The sequence below is a fragment of the Pipistrellus kuhlii genome, unplaced genomic scaffold (genome assembly GCF_014108245.1).
Source record: "Pipistrellus kuhlii isolate mPipKuh1 unplaced genomic scaffold, mPipKuh1.p scaffold_m20_p_20, whole genome shotgun sequence".
Taxonomy (NCBI): Eukaryota; Metazoa; Chordata; class Mammalia; order Chiroptera; family Vespertilionidae; genus Pipistrellus; species Pipistrellus kuhlii.
Genome location: NW_023425516.1, coordinates 15,849,973 through 15,864,672, shown reverse-complemented (window position 1 = coordinate 15,864,672; position 14,700 = coordinate 15,849,973). Strand labels below are relative to the sequence as shown.

At 55.4% G+C, this 14,700-nt stretch overlaps 2 protein-coding genes across 17 annotated transcripts in view; one reads left to right on the top strand and one right to left on the bottom strand.

Moving 5' to 3' along the window:
- The window catches only part of ATXN2 (ataxin 2), a 91,828-nt gene extending 79,761 nt beyond the window's left edge, over window positions 1–12,067 (top strand). For 11 of the 15 annotated variants that reach the window (XM_036449283.2, XM_036449279.2, XM_036449278.2 and 8 more), the window contains 4 exons: window positions 124–269; window positions 802–1,029; window positions 3,133–3,301; window positions 4,076–4,696. In XM_036449283.2, coding sequence (XP_036305176.1) covers window positions 124–269; window positions 802–1,029; window positions 3,133–3,301; window positions 4,076–4,104 — 572 coding nt within the window. In that variant the 3' untranslated portion in view covers window positions 4,105–4,696. Of the gene's footprint in view, window positions 1–123; window positions 270–801; window positions 1,030–3,132; window positions 3,302–4,075; window positions 4,697–4,811; window positions 4,948–5,750; window positions 6,718–11,319; window positions 11,338–11,867 lie in introns of those variants that run through there. The other 4 variants (XR_004989999.2, XR_004990000.2, XM_036449286.2 and 1 more) reach the window with 4 other exon arrangements.
- Window positions 7,830–14,700, bottom strand: part of SH2B3 (SH2B adaptor protein 3) — a 33,276-nt gene continuing 26,405 nt past the window's right edge. Inside the window, exons 3-8 of one of the 2 annotated variants that reach the window (XM_036449329.2) lie at window positions 9,442–9,543; window positions 9,270–9,361; window positions 9,098–9,192; window positions 8,799–8,989; window positions 8,545–8,716; window positions 7,830–8,433 (exon numbers count right to left, since the gene is read on the bottom strand). In XM_036449329.2, the coding sequence (XP_036305222.1) occupies window positions 8,138–8,433; window positions 8,545–8,716; window positions 8,799–8,989; window positions 9,098–9,192; window positions 9,270–9,361; window positions 9,442–9,543 (948 nt within the window). In that variant the 3' untranslated portion in view covers window positions 7,830–8,137. Of the gene's footprint in view, window positions 8,434–8,544; window positions 8,717–8,798; window positions 9,014–9,097; window positions 9,193–9,269; window positions 9,362–9,441; window positions 9,544–14,700 lie in introns of both variants that reach the window. The other variant, XM_036449326.2, reaches the window with a different exon arrangement.

The following is a 14,700-nucleotide window of genomic DNA, read 5'->3' as shown; positions in this document are numbered from 1 at the left end:
ATGAAGTCGTACGTAGAGATTGTTAACAGCGTAAGGTAGGCCTTGAGCATTTGGAATGCGGCATAAGGAGCATTTGGGATCTTCACCGTGTCGATGTACACACTCCTTTTTTTTCCACTTCAGTTTCCACTGGCTCCCTTGCTCAGCAGTATGCGCACCCCAATGCTACCCTGCACCCACATACTCCACATCCTCAGCCTTCAGCCACCCCCACTGGACAGCAGCAAAGCCAGCATGGTGGAAGTCACCCTGCACCCAGTCCCGTCCAGGTGAGGAGAGGCCTCCACGGCGTCACTTCCTCTTCTGTGCTCAGTGTTTGCTCCCGTGCCAGGCCGGGCCAGTGATCAGAGCACCCAGCCGCCCAGTGCTGCCTCCTGCACCCCATGCACTCTGCAGACTGCCCTTGGGCCTGGTTTTGTCACATTAAAAGACACAATAAGAATAAAGATTAATATTTAAAAATCTAAGGAATTTGCTTGGGACTTCTTTTAGTTCCCAATATTTATATGATGAGTTTTTCCTGCTGCTTTAATCACGTTGGTCAACAGGTGGTTGGGTATTTCTGACCTCTGTCCATTGCCAGGCAGTGGTCTTGCTCTGCCACTCTGAGACGGTCTTCTCCCCCAGAAAAGAAGTCTCTGATGGTCCCCCCCTCTCTCAGCTCCCTGTGTATTCTCCTGTGCTTGCCATGCCCGCACCCTACCTGCACCCAGGTGGAGCCCATTTTCATGCAAAAGGCTCAGCTTTTAACTGCTTTTCGTGGCAAAGGTGGTTTGCTTAATTCTTTCTGTCACTTTGCAGCACCATCAGCACCAGGCCACCCAGGCTCTCCACCTGGCGGGTCCGCAGCAGCAATCTGCCATCTACCACGCGGGCCTCGCGCCCACCCCGCCCGCCATGACGCCTGCTTCCAACACGCAGTCGCCACAGAACAGCTTCCCGGCAGCGCAGCAGACGGTCTTCACAATCCACCCCTCTCACGTCCAGCCGGCGTTCACCAACCCGCCCCACATGGCCCACGTACCTCAGGTAAACCAGCTGTAGCCAGCTCTCTGCGAAGACCACGTAGCACAGGAAGTTATCAGATAAGCAGCCACGAGCCGGACGCTCTCCACGCTAGGAAACCCTGTGTGATTTGCCTGTCTCCCTTCTCCTGCTCAAATACACGTGATCTGGCCCTAACTGGATGTTTGTGTGGTTTTGTAATGGGGTCAGTGAAGTTGCTGATTGGTCAGTCCTTTAACGTTTTCCAGCTGAGACCGAGACCATATAAATATCTTTGACTCTGGAATGCAACCCGGTCCTCCTGCCCTTTCTGTGTCTGCTTTCTGTGTTTAAATGGCTTCATTGAGATGTATTGTATGTCTCCATACATATACTCTCTCTTTTTCTCTCTCTCTCATACACCCACTGTCTCTCGCACACAGTCACACACATGCACTGTCACACACAGGGAAGTGTGTGGCAGGGAGAAGGACCTTCACAAATTCTTAGCGCTCTGGCTACCCTGGGCCTGTCAGCTTGAATGTTGGTCACATGGATTCCAGAGAAATCTCTCCTGCTTTCTCTGGCTGTCCGTGCATCCGTCTTGACCATGTGGTGGACTGCTTGAGCGACTTGCCCTTGTACATTGGTGCAGTGTAACGAGAGGCTGAGAGCACCCAGGTGTTTGCATTTTCCTTACAGAGCAGCTCTGGAAGCACCTTGGAGCTCACCTCCGGTGTAAGCTTTAAAGGTGGGACGGTGTGGTTGCTGTCTCAGTGGTTGCTGTTTGTATCAGCGGCTGACAAAAGTCCGATGCAATCCAGGCCAAGTTGGATTGTCGTAGGAGGAAGAGGACCCCACTGAAGTTGGGCTCTAACACTGTCCTTGAGGCCTGCCCTGAGCTGTGGAAGGCGAATTGGCTGTATTCGATGTCTCTCTTTGCTGCTTTCAGAACAGCTCTTAGGTGGGTCTGACTAGACTGCCTCCCTGAGCTCCAGTTCCTGTCCAGGTGCGCCCCTGAGCTGGTGTGTGGGCTGGAGAGGACATCGGTGGCACGCTCAGGTGGCCTGTCATAGACCCACCGCTCTGAGTTGGCGCTGTGTGGCCCTGCGGCAACGGTGTGCTCTGGACGTGGGGGATTGCTGTGGTCAGTGCGGGCCAGCGTGGCTGGTTGGCTGGATCAGGAGCTTCCTGAGAGCGGGGTCCTGTAGGTGTGGAGCAGAGGCTGGTGGCTAAGCAGGATGTGAACATAGGCTGGGGTTCCTAAAACCTCACTTTGGTGTGTTTGTGCCGAAAGAGAAAACAGATTAATCCATGGGCCCTTTGGAATCTGTAAGGTAATGAAAACAGCATTTCCCTCAGGCTCATCAGGGTCTCAAATTGTGCACGGTGTGGGCGCTAGGAGAGGGCTCTTCCTGGCCCTGCCAGAACCTTCCCAGCTTGACAGTGAGACCAGATCGACTCGCTATCACTGGGTACGGGGACAGGGCTGGATGGACTGTTTCTCCCTCTCCCATCTCACTGGCGCCATTCCCTGCGACCTCCCTCCCTCCTCCTCCATCAGCGTCTCATTCAGCAGAGCAGGTTCTCACTGCCCTGGCTCCTTCCCCCGAGGGTGCTGGTGAGCAGGCAGGAAGTGGAAGGGCTGGGTGGGGGGCAAACAAGAAGAGTAATCCATGGAACAGAATTTTACAAGTCTCCACTTAAAAAGCAATAATCTGCTTTCCTATTCGAAAGGAACAGCTCTGTAAAACTCGTGGAGGCCCCCATGGAAGCCAGATTCTCAAGCATGATTGCTTCTTGCCTGTTACGTTGGGAGAGATGGCCCTGGGGTCTGAGCTTTGTGTAGACCTTGCCCGATTCCTAGAATCGAGTGATGAGAAATGAAGGCTAGGACTTAGCAGTCCTGATTCTCCCCGTGCTCGGTGGGTGTCTGTCCCCTCAGCCTTGCAGGATTGCTCGCTAAAGGGTGAAGCGTGTCTGTAGGTCCATCGATGTCCCACTAGGGAGTGTCCCAGAGAAAGGAAGGGGCCCTGAGGGCCCACTGTTGCCCTTTGCCTGAGAGCCCCAGCCCCGAAAGGAGCACAGTTAACATGTTGTTTAAGCTGGAGATGTTGCCTGTATGCGTAAAAGAGCTCTCTGTTTCAGGCTCATGTACAGTCAGGAATGGTTCCTTCTCATCCAACTGCCCATGCGCCAATGATGCTAATGACGACACAGCCACCCGGCGGTCCCCAGGCCGCCCTCGCTCAAAGTGCACTACAGCCCATTCCAGTCTCGACAACAGCGCATTTCCCCTATATGACGCACCCTTCAGGTGAGGCGTGTGTGTGCAGGGGCCGCCGGGCACCCCAAGCATTCTGCTCGCACAGGGCGAATGGCAGGCAGGGCCAGCGCTTCAAGCCCTGCATTTGAGAGCTAGCAAGACCCGTCAGTGTGCACAGTAGGGACCGTGACGACCAGTCAGTGTCAGGGCCGAGGCTGCGGGCCGAGTCTGTGTGTGTTCTGCTGGTCCAGGTTTGGCTTGAGAAGCAGCGGCAGCTGTGGAGCTGACGCTGCCTAGGACTCAGTTGGCCTTCCTTGTTATGACAGGCTGGGCAGGGCAGTGGTTTCCTTCCTGAGTCCCAAGTCTGCGTGGGGATTACCACCATGACAGTTTGATCGTAGCTCTGGAGAAGACTGCTGATGAGCAGTGCTGTGTGTGGATCGGCTCTGAGTGTAGCATTCGCTCCAGCCTGCACCCTGACAGGGAGAGACCATGATTGTGCTAACACTGGAGACTGCCATGCGTTCCTCTGAAAGCAGGGCTGGTGCTTGGCTAATATTTGGGGAGGGGGTAAGTTACAGCCTGTTTTTCTACCCCATGAGCAACAAGTCTGCTGGGAGTTTTATCTGCAGTGGTTTTACGTCTTACTGGTTTGTTCTACCCTCTTTCCCTCTCCCCTTTGGTGCAGCTGGGAGGGGGAAGTGAGCTAAATTGTGAGTCCTGTCCAGCTAGCACAGGAGAGGTTACAGTCATGCGCTGCAGACACTAGGCTGATGCGCGGTGTTGCCAGTTTTCTGTTTAAATATTCACTTTTCTTTCTTACAGTACAAGCCCACCACCAACAGCAGTTGTAAGGCTGCCCTGGAGGAACCGAAAGGCCAAATCCCCTCCTCCCTTCTACTGCTTCTACCAACTGGAAGCACAGAAAACTAGAATTTCATTTATTTTGTTTTTTAAAAATATATGTTGATTTCTTGTAACATCCAATAGGAATGCTAACAGTTCACTTGCAGTGGAAGATATTTGGACTGAGTAGAGGCATTTAGGAACTTGTGGGCTGTTCCAATTCCATACGCTGTTTCCGAGTCCCGCAAGTACCCCAGCTCTGCTTGCTCAAACTGGAAGTTATTTATTTTTAATAACCCTGAAAGTCATGTATACATCAGCTAGCAAAAGTAACAAGAGTGATTCTTGCTGCTATTACTGCTAAAAAAAAAAAAAAAAAAAAAAATCAAGACTTGGAACACCCTTTTACTAAACTTGACAAAGTTTCAGTAAATTCTTACCGTCAAACTGACGGATTATTATTTATAAATCAAGTTTGATGAAGTGATCACTGTCTACAGTGGTTCAACTTTTAAGTTAAGGGAAAAACTTTTACTTTGTAGATAATATAAAATAAAAACTTAAAAAAAATTAAAAAATAAAAAAAGTTTTAAAAACTGATATCCAGTTAGTGTGTGTTTGTATAAGCTTCTAATTAATATCAAGGCAGGAAGGCTGTGTTTTCTTAATATCCTGGAAGGTTAGTCGTCAAATGATTTTTCTTCTTCACCTTTAGTTCTGGTTCAAAGTATCTCTAGAAAAAGACAAGACTGAGATATTCTCTTTGGTGGATAGAGGTCTGCTTCAGAAGGAGGAAGGCTGGCCAGTTGGGCAGCATTGATACTCCACATCCTCAGCCTGACGCTGATCCTGTAAGCTTCCTTTTCAATACCTCCTGAACCCAAATGAGTGAGTGTCCTTAGCCAGAGGTCCTAATTCAGACATCTGCCTGTTTCACCAGTAGGGGGCAGGAGATACTTTTTAAAAAGCTGTGAATAAGGTACTGATATGTCAACTGTAATGGAAAAATAGGAATTCATTCATTAAAAACAAAACAAAATAGATAATCTAGAGGGCAGAAGAGATGCAGTGATGTACAAAGCAGTTTACGGCTAATTTACAAGCCTTGTTAATGTCCTCAATTTATGGGAGAACAAAGGGGAAAGCAAATGTTTGCAAAGAGCAGCGATTTCAGAGACCATAGTCCTAATACACAGAGCCTTTAAATATTGTTGGCAACAAATCAATATTCTGAAAACATTTTTTAATTCACATATAGCAATTTGTACATTATAGCAAAATTTGTGTTATTCAAGAATAAGTTACTTGTACAGTACATAAACAATATATAACATACCTCCAGATACCTCCTGCCTGTAATGACATAAGATGAACCTATTTTCTGTGTGTTACAATGTGTGGCTTATTCCAGCCCAACACTGGGTGACAGATGTGTCCTTGTTAGAGGCAGTGGAAAATATACAAGTTCCTCTAACCTGTGGGAGATGTTAGAGCTCACATGACATTTGCAATAGAAGACAGCCTTGAATAAGAGCATGGAGAAATCTTAGGCAACCCTTAGGGAAGAGTTCAAGGACTTGATTTTATATATAAAAATAGTGTTTTGTGGTCTAAGATTTTAATGATTGCTATTCCTTTTTCCTACACGGTCCAGAAGTGATCAGAGGCAGAAGATTTATGCCAGATAAAGCCATATGGATTGCTGGTCTAAAATTCAAGGCAGGTTAGTTGACTTAATTCTTTGGTGCTGGTGCCTGTTAGTTTGTAAAAGTTCGTTAAAGTCAGATTCAGGAGGCGATGGCGCTGAGAGCAGTCCCCTGGCTGTTGTCTGTTGGAGAGAACTGCAGCGTCGCGGTACTTACTGTCCCTTTGGCACTCGCAGCCGGGCTTTCCGCGAGGTGCCGGCTCGGCCTCTGAGGCCAGCGGTGGTCACAGCAGGACTGAAGGAGGGTGGCATGTGTGCCATCCTGTGGGCCAGCTACAGCCAGCAGGGCCTCTGAGAGGGCAGCGGCCCGGGGACCAGCTCCTCCAGCTCCACCTGCTCTAGCAGAAAGGAGGCCTGGCTGAGGCCACTCCTTCCCAGCTGTGGCAGGGCTTCCTGTCTCGATGTACAATATTTGAGGTGTCCTGTAACGCGGACACGCTTGGGAAGGAGCTGTTGTCCTTGAACCTTTGTACGGGAGCAGCCTGGAGGCGGTGACTTCAGCTCTTAGAATCTGAGCTGGGACTTGGCAGCCAGTGGGTCAGAGCTGAGCCTATTGCTGCCTCTTGGTACTACCTGAGACGTCTATGCCCCTGGCGTGAAGAGGTCATAGCCCAGATGTGGAGGGAGGGGGTGTGTGCGTGGTTCCTTGTCTATTTTGCCCTTTTTCTGCACCAGTGACTGTCAGCGTGGACTTTCTGTGATGAGCTTTATCTTTTAAGAGACATTCAAAATAGTGTGTGCTCCTCTGGTTCACGCTTTGCTTAGCGAAACCTGCTTGGTGTGTAGAAAATAAGAGTCCTTAGAAATGGACCGAAATCTGGATCGGGATCGGATCTGCTTTACAACCTGTGGGAACACCCAGGAGTGTTTTAAGTAAAAGTGAAGAGGTGGTTAGTTGATGCCCTGCTCCCCCCCACACTCCCTCCCACCCTCAAATCCCAGAAAATTCTATAAGCACTATAAGCAAAAGTCTCACCTCTGACCTCTTGGAATACTGAGAGCGGCTGGAGGGACAGACAGAACCCTGGCCCTGGCCAGATGAGGCAGGCAGGAGTTTAACCCCTTGCACTCCGAACCATTCTGGACATTGGCTACCAGCTACTCGACGCTAACGGCGGACACGTGCGTTGAATTAACTCAATTCCCCGTAATCACTAATAAACTGCAATGTCCCCTGAGAGGGCACATCCGAGTGATATGCTGAGAGGGGACAGCGGAGTGCAAAGGGTTAAAGTTCAGGCCAAGGTTTGGTTTAGCCGCTAGTGGATGTGTATCATACATGTTAAAGCTGAGCTGGTCCCAGGAGCAGCTGCCCTCACACTGTCACTGCCCGTCACTGAGCTCTGGGAGGAGCCAGCCCCCAGGTGAGTGGTGTCCTGTGTGTGCACGCGCACGCTCAGAGGCATCGGCCCCCCCTGGCAGCACGCTGGCTGGGCTGTTAGAGGAGCTGCTTGTCAGCCGTGGCACCAGACAGCCTAAAACCTTGTGGGGTCATTGAAAGAGCCGTTGGATGCTGGGGGCTGAGTCCACCGGAGGAGAACTTGCCACAGCAGAGTGCAGCTCTTTCTTCCTAAGGCACCAGGTAGAACTGGAACTGGCCACCCTCCTCGTTCGTAACCGCCTGGATTTCTCTGACATGGCCACGTGCGTCACTGCTCTCACTTAGGAAGGACAGCAGCAGCCGGCTGTCCTGCGGCTGCGCTAGGCCAGGAAGCAGGTGCTGGCTCGGCCCTAGTCGGGAGGGTTGCATAGCTGTCTGACTACAAACGTCTGAAGGGTATTAGTTCAAACAGTGCAATGAAATAGCAATGGTTCAGTTTTGAAACCTGAATCCTTTGAAAAGTTTATCTGAGGTAAATGTTTAGAATCATTTTCAGCCTGTCCTCTGTCAGAGTGTGTTGTAAGGCTGGGTCGAAGCGTAGGCGTGGCTGCCGCAGCGCTGCACACGGAGGAAGGGGATCGGGGCTTGTTAGTGTTTTGGGCTTCCCACCCGCCCCGTCCCCAAGTAGAAGGTCTGTCTCAGCTGTGACAGTGTCAGTAAGAAGTTTCCACTGCCAGCCTGGCCCTTAGCCTCCTCCCCTCCTCTGAGTGCCAGTGCCGGGCCCAGGGCCCAGGCAGGAGCTAGCGGCATCTGCGGACAAGAACTACATCTGTAAACAATGAGGAGAAAGCCAGGCGGGAACTTACAGGAGGCCCTTTAACAGGCCTGATAGAAGGGTCACATCCAAACTGGAAGGAGCAGTTAGCAGTGCCCCTTCACTCTCTGAAAGGAGGGAAGGAAAGTACATTCACCAGTTCCTGCCTGCGTGCTGTGTCCTGGGCCGGAGTCCGCTCCGTCAGAGCGGCGTGTACTGATTGTCTATGGCCCGCAGGTGGCTCCGGGAGGAGGAGTCCATTTCATAGTCCGAGTCCCGGGCCCGGGTGGCGGGCTCCGACTCCAGGTGTCGCAGGCTGTTGGCCAGCTCCTCGGGCGAAGGCACCAGGTGGAAGATCTGCTCTTGCGGGGCGGAGCGGCCGGGGAGACCCTCCGGGCCCAGCCCCCCTGGGCAGCCGGAGGAGCTGAGGTGGGGAAGGCCCAGCTCTGAATCCCAGCGCGAGAGGGAGAAGGGAAACAGGACGGCGCTGGAGGAGCCTGGGGGACAGTGACAGAGGCCGTGTCGGAAGGCTTGTGGCAGCAAGCGTTCCCCTCGCTGTGGTTCCCTGGGCCCTCCACCCTCATCCCTCGAGGGCACTGGGTTCTCACCTGGTGGCTGGGAGACGACCACCACGTAGCTGGACAGCCGGACGTCGCAGGCCGAGCCACACTCGAGGGGGATGGGCGAGCGCTGGAAGTGGCGGAGCATGTCCATGACCGAGGGGAAGTGAAGGTGCTGCACGCGGCACTGGCCCCGCTCGGTCAGCGACAGGCGCAGGTGCTGCAGGGGAGGAAGGGGAGCTCAGGCAGTGGCCCCTCAGGGCCTTGAACTTGGGGGAGCAGCCCACCTGCCTTGGCCATACCTTGGCTATGCCTTGGAAGTTGAACGTGAGCACGTACTCCCCACGCCGGGTCTCGCTCTGCCGGACCAGGAACACTCCGTGAGCGTCAGGGCCCTGCAGCTGAACCAGCTGAGCGGCCTTCACTCGGGAGATAGGGCCGTGGAACCAGGGGTAGCAGGACAGGAAGTGATCTGTCTTCTGGCAGGCTGGGTCCAGCAACCCCCCAGGAGAAGCACCTGGTTGAGAAGATGTGTGATGGTGACCCCTGGGGGCACCACGACCTCGGCTGAGGCTGGTTCTGAGGCGCCCAGGCCCCTCACCTTGGTTCAGGGAGTCGGTGCTTCCCCTGGGCGAGCTGGCCGGGCCGGGCTCCGGAGCGGAGGGGACGTGCAGCTCCGGGTCTGTGCTCTCCAGCCTGCGGAGAGGGCGGAGGGTAAGGAGCTGGGAAGGGCAGGGCTGGTGTCAGAGCAGAGGTGGAGTCTGGCCCCTCACCCTTGGCCTGTGTACTGCCGGAGCTCGGCCATCCACGAATTCAGCTGCTGCTCGTCTCCCACCTCAAAGATGATGTCTGTGCGGTCCTTCACCTGGCGGGAGGAGGAAGAGGCAGCGTGTGGGTCCTTGCGCCGTGTGTGCGTGTCCCCTGGTGTGGAAAGCGGTCACTCACCTTCAGCACAAAGGTGTAGAGGTTGTCGGGCATCTCGAGGCGGGTGCATCGCCGGACCTCCTGGAGGCTGGAGCAAGCTGCTTGTAGCTTGGGCTTTGAACTCTAGGAAGAGAACCCAGGGTTACTCAGGCTTGTCTTTGCAGGCCCCTTGCCCACCCAGGCCTCTGTTTTTCTGTTGAGCAGGCACCCCACGTCTGGAGGAAGTTAGCGTTCTGCCTTGCAGGGGCCCACAGAGGGCCCTCCGTTAGCCTCTGAAGCGCTGTCCTCACAACCTGAGATCCCCAGAAACCTGTGTGGGCTCGGAGCCAACCCCTCACCTGGGGGTGCACCGTTCCAGCACAGCACATGCCTGCCTGCTGCATCTGCTTCTCCCCACTGGGGAGCAGAGCTTATGCAGCCAAACCCCGAACAGCCCAGAGGGGGCATCTGTGTCCAAGCCCGGCCACCTTCCTCCTGGTGCTGCCCTGCTGCTAGGGTCCCAGGTCACTGTGACGGCGTTAGCTCCCCTCACCCCCTTCCGTCAGCTCCCCACGAGCATGGGTCTCGGGGCGGGCAGCCACCCCGGAAGATGCATCACCACACAGTCCAGAAGAAGCGCCAATTTTGGAGGTAAAGCCCTTTGCCAAGGAAGGAAAGATCTGGCTTTGAACGCTAGAACCTCAAATTTCCCAAACCTCTCCAAGCTGTCCTGCCTGCAAGTTTCAGGACAAGGTTTGGCTAGAGGGTGGAGGGTAGCAGAGCAGCTTAGCCACAGGCTTTTGGGGCTTCTGCCAATGTGCCTGAAGGGGCAAAGCCTGCCATCATAGCTGGTCCCAGTTACAGCAGTTGAAACCTTCGCAAAACAGTGGGCCCATGCACACGCACACGCACACAGCTCAGAGAAGGTGGGAAACAGTCCCCAAGCCCTCTGCCAGCAAAAGCTTCTTCCAGGACCGAGTGAGCCTGGCCAGGGCAGGAGGCTCTGGGGCACCCCCTACCGCCTCCATTTTCTCCTGTGATAAGCTTGTTTCTTGAGGGTCATGAGATGTCGCTGGCTGCTTCCAGCGGAGACCACAGGAGATAAGACGGCGGACAGAGCCTGAGGAGTGGGGAACTGGCCAGAGGAAGCCCCGCCTCCAGCCGCTCTCCCCCGGGCCGCACCTGGGAACAGCACAGCCCCTAACGCGGGGCGGGGTGGGAACAAGCGGTGAGCTTTGGGGGGTTCTCTCTGCCCAGAGGCTGATCCCCAAAGCCCTGTGCGTCACCGTGCTGGCACGCAGGAACGGGGCGCCTCTGACAAGGCTGGGACCCAGGCCACTGCCTGCCTCCGTCCTTCCCACACGGAGCGAGCGGGCAGGCTGGCCACACACGGGCGCTTCCCAGTCCAGGCCCGCCCAGCAGGTCTCCTTGGAGGTCCCAGTCCTGCCCTGGCTGCTGGACGCAGCGTCGGGGGCCACCGCAGCTGTGGGGACCACTCCCTTTGTCTCGCTAACATCACTTGTTGAGGGGACAGAGCATGGAGGGCTTGCACAGCTAGTACACCCCAGACCCAGTTTCTCTTCCCCATCCCTTCCTTGTACCCCCGTTTCTGAGCCTGGGAGTCAGGTGTGGGGTCTGTGCGCCCCTGGCAGCGCCAGCCAGCCAGTCTCAGAGCCTATTTCCTGTCTACAGAGGGTAAGGGATGGGGGGCTAGTTCCTTCTGCTTTGGTCCTGCCTACCCCCTTCCTCTGCTGGCTCCAGCCTCAGATCCCTGAGAGGAAGTGGGCCAGGCCAAGAGGGGAACAGGCCCAGTCTCCCTTTCAGTTCCACTCAGGCCTGGCCCCGGGCCCAGCCCAGCGAGTGTAGAGATTAAGCAGCAAAGCCACTGGTTTCGCTCTGAGTGTGGGGCCTCCGTGCCAGCTCCGCCCCGCAGCTGAGGAACTGCTGACCAGGGGGAACGGTGGGAAGAGAATCCCCTCTGCACCTGCGGGCCTGGCCCTTACCTTCCTGAGGCCGAGCATGACCGTGCTTCTTCCCGCCACCCGCCACTGGGTGAGAACGGGTCCCCTGCTCTCAGGCCCTCTAGTCCCCGTCTTGCTGCTCTCTGGACCCACCCGAGTCGCAGCGTGCTTAGGTGACCAAACGGCAAAGCCGCTCCAGGCATTAGTGCTGCAAGCAGTCACCTCACCCACCACCTCCTGCAGCGTCCACTCCTGGGACCCAGTTCCCCCAAAGCTGGCTGCTTTCTTGTGGCCATTGTGATGCCAGTGGGAACAGCCCACTGTTTGCTGTGCTCGCTGCTAGGAAGACAAAGATGCAAACCAGCTCTGCCACGACCCTGCGCTTCACAGCTAACCTTCCTGGGCTACAGCCCTCTAGGCTTTAAGGTTCTGTAAACCTTACACAAACAGCCACTTCAGTATAGCCCTGCCCGTGTGCTTCCGCCTTTCACAGCCCTCTCTCCGCAGGGTAGCGTGGCGGCCGGCTGGGGCCCGAGGCCAGCCAGCTGGGTCCCTGCGGAGGCAGAGGACTAGGGTTCAGACCACCCTCAGCATGCAGCGCCCTCTCCACCTGCCCGAGCGTGTGCACCATGCTCCTTTCCATCCTGCAGTGAGATTACATCACCTATTACGTGCCTAAGACAATCTACATCAAAATAAAACATTTCTCTGTGACTGTGCTTGAGTTTGTTTTGAAAAGGTCAGGAAGGTGGAGGAGCCGGAGGGCAGGGGGAGCTTTGGGAGGACAGTCCGTTCAGTGGCCGTTAAATCTGGGCAGAAACTTCCATGTACTACCTAAGACAGCGCAGGTGCTGGCTTTGGGTTTGTCGTCTGGTACGTTTGGAGGTGGCGGGACCGCTGCCTCATCCTCGCTTTCCTCCACCCCAGGGGACCTGCCTAGAAGGGAGGGAAGCGAGGGGGAAGCAGACCTTCCTCCTGCACCCGCCACTGCTCCCCCGAGTGCCGAGGCGACAGCCCTTCCAGCTTTCCAGGGACGACTCTGCCTCCTCACATGAGCCCCTGGCTGGCAGAGAGAAGACCTCACTGAGCTCCAGGTGCCCCAGCAGGAACAAGATCCCCCCAGCCTGGGACTCCCAGAGCTTCCATTCCAGGAAGCTGGACACCCCAAAAGGAAGGAGACTGGCAGGTGGGAGGCAGTGAAAGCCAACAAGGTGGCATCAAGAGCGGGACTGAGTCTACCAGGCACTTGGCTTTGGCAAAGGTCCTGAGGCGGGGAAGCACGTGGGTCCCCAAGTCCCCATGGGTTTGGGTTATTGTAAGGCAGAGCGGGAAAGGGGAGCTTATGCTGAACCCCTCGACAGGAGCAGGCCTGTGCCTGGCCCACACCCAGCCCTGACTGCCGCCTCTGCGGGAAACTCCGCAGCAAAGGGCCTGGCACAGACAGTCTGATGTGGGCAGGGTGGACCCTCACAATGGCTTGTCCATCCACTGTGACCTGCCTGCCACTAAAGGGGCCTTTAACCTTGAGTGAAATCCTTGAGGAGAAACCAGCCACCACCTGGAATCCCCCAGCCACACCAGCCCTGGCAGTGTTGTCTCTCCGAGGGCTTTGGGGCCCTCCCTCTCCTACAAATGGCAGTGGTGGGACAAGAAGCTGGAAATCGAGGTGCCCTCGAGCGCATCTTGTGGCCTGGAGCCTGGCTCCTCCATTTACTCACTGCAGCCTCGGCTTACACGGCGGCCACGGGCAGGGCCTGATCACCTGCCAGGAGTAGGGGAGGAAGGTAGGTCTTGGATGGGGGTTGAAAACTTTCAGACACGGCAAATTCCAGGTCCCCGTCGTAGAGAGCTCGGTCCCGCCAGCCCAGCACCAGAATGGGTGCTGCCTGGATGGATGAGCAAACATGCAACATTATGGAAAATGCTTACTCAGGTCTTCCTGGTTGGTATCAAAACAGCCTTTTAAAAGTACGAGTCCTAACCTGCTCTTGGATAGAGCGTCGGCCTGGGGGTCCCGGGTTTGATTCTGGTCAAGAGCAGGCACCTTGGTTGCAGGCACATCCCCAGTAGAAGGTGTGCAGGAGGCAGCTGATCGATGTTTCTAAATACCACACGAGAGAAAATGCCCTGCCTTGTCCCACAAAGGATTTCAGTCGGGTTACAGGGACGCTCGGGGAATCCCACTGCCACAAGTTTGTCCAGTTTCCTCAGCCAGTGCAGAGGGGTTTCCAGGAGCAGCAGCCTCGCACACAGCGGTCCACTGAAGGCTGTGAGAACTGGAGCAGAGGAACCATGTGCTCCCTGGACTTGGGCCACCCCGTGTCCTGCTCAGAAACCTTGGAGCCTGCACAACTGCTGCCCAGCAATCTCCCATTCTAGGGTTTGGGAATTCGTTCTGGCCTTGAGTCAAAACTCTGCCTCATGGACAGCAGTTCACCTCTCCCAGCCCAAGTCCCCACTTTCGTGAAGAGGGGTAACTGTGCCACCACCCTCCCATGAGAGAGCAGCGATAGAGCCACCTGTGCGAAGGCGCTCACAGTGGGTCTGGAAAGGTCCCGGGAGCGGCCCCAGGTGGGGATGAGCCTTAGGAAGCCAGTCTCCCCGCCCCAGGCCACTGTCCACTGCCCCTGCCCTGGAGTGAGAAGGTGAGGGAAAGGCATTGGAGACTAAGGCAACACCAAGAACAAAGGCCTGGGGTCTGCTGTGACTGGACGTGACGCTGACAGCCTCACACCACCCTTCAGTGAGCACCTGCCGTGTGCTGGGCTGCCTCCCAGTGGCTTCTGGACTGCTGAATCTACAGGCAGCACTATTCAGAAATTTTCCCAGAAAAGAGCATATCAAGGGATAGAGGTGCTGGACCACAGAAGTAGGAAGGTCCTTGTTCCAGAGCAAGACAATCCTTGGTGTTGTCTGGGGACACTGGGTGGGAACCTTCACCACCTGCTCTGGGCCATCTCTGCCTGAAGATCAGTGGGGGCGCCCATAAACTCCCACAGCCCTTGAGGCTGGTGTTTCACCCCCACTTCACAAGTTTGAGACAAGGCTGAGGAAACCTGTGGAGAGCATCACAACCAGCTGGCCTGGAGCCTGCCCCCGAGCCCGCGACCACGGAAACCCACCGGTACCAGGGAGCCCAGGAGACCTGGGGAGGGAGAGCACAGAGAAGGCAGAACGGTAGTGCTCACAGGGACCCCCTCTCCAATAGGGTGAGGGGTCCAAACACGGTATCCTGAGCCCCCTGAAAAGCTACACCCAGAAATATCGACCAAGTTGCTTCCTATCTCCCCCACCCGCCTCTGCTAGAACTCACTTGTGGGCCCACTGAGCTAAGTGAGGA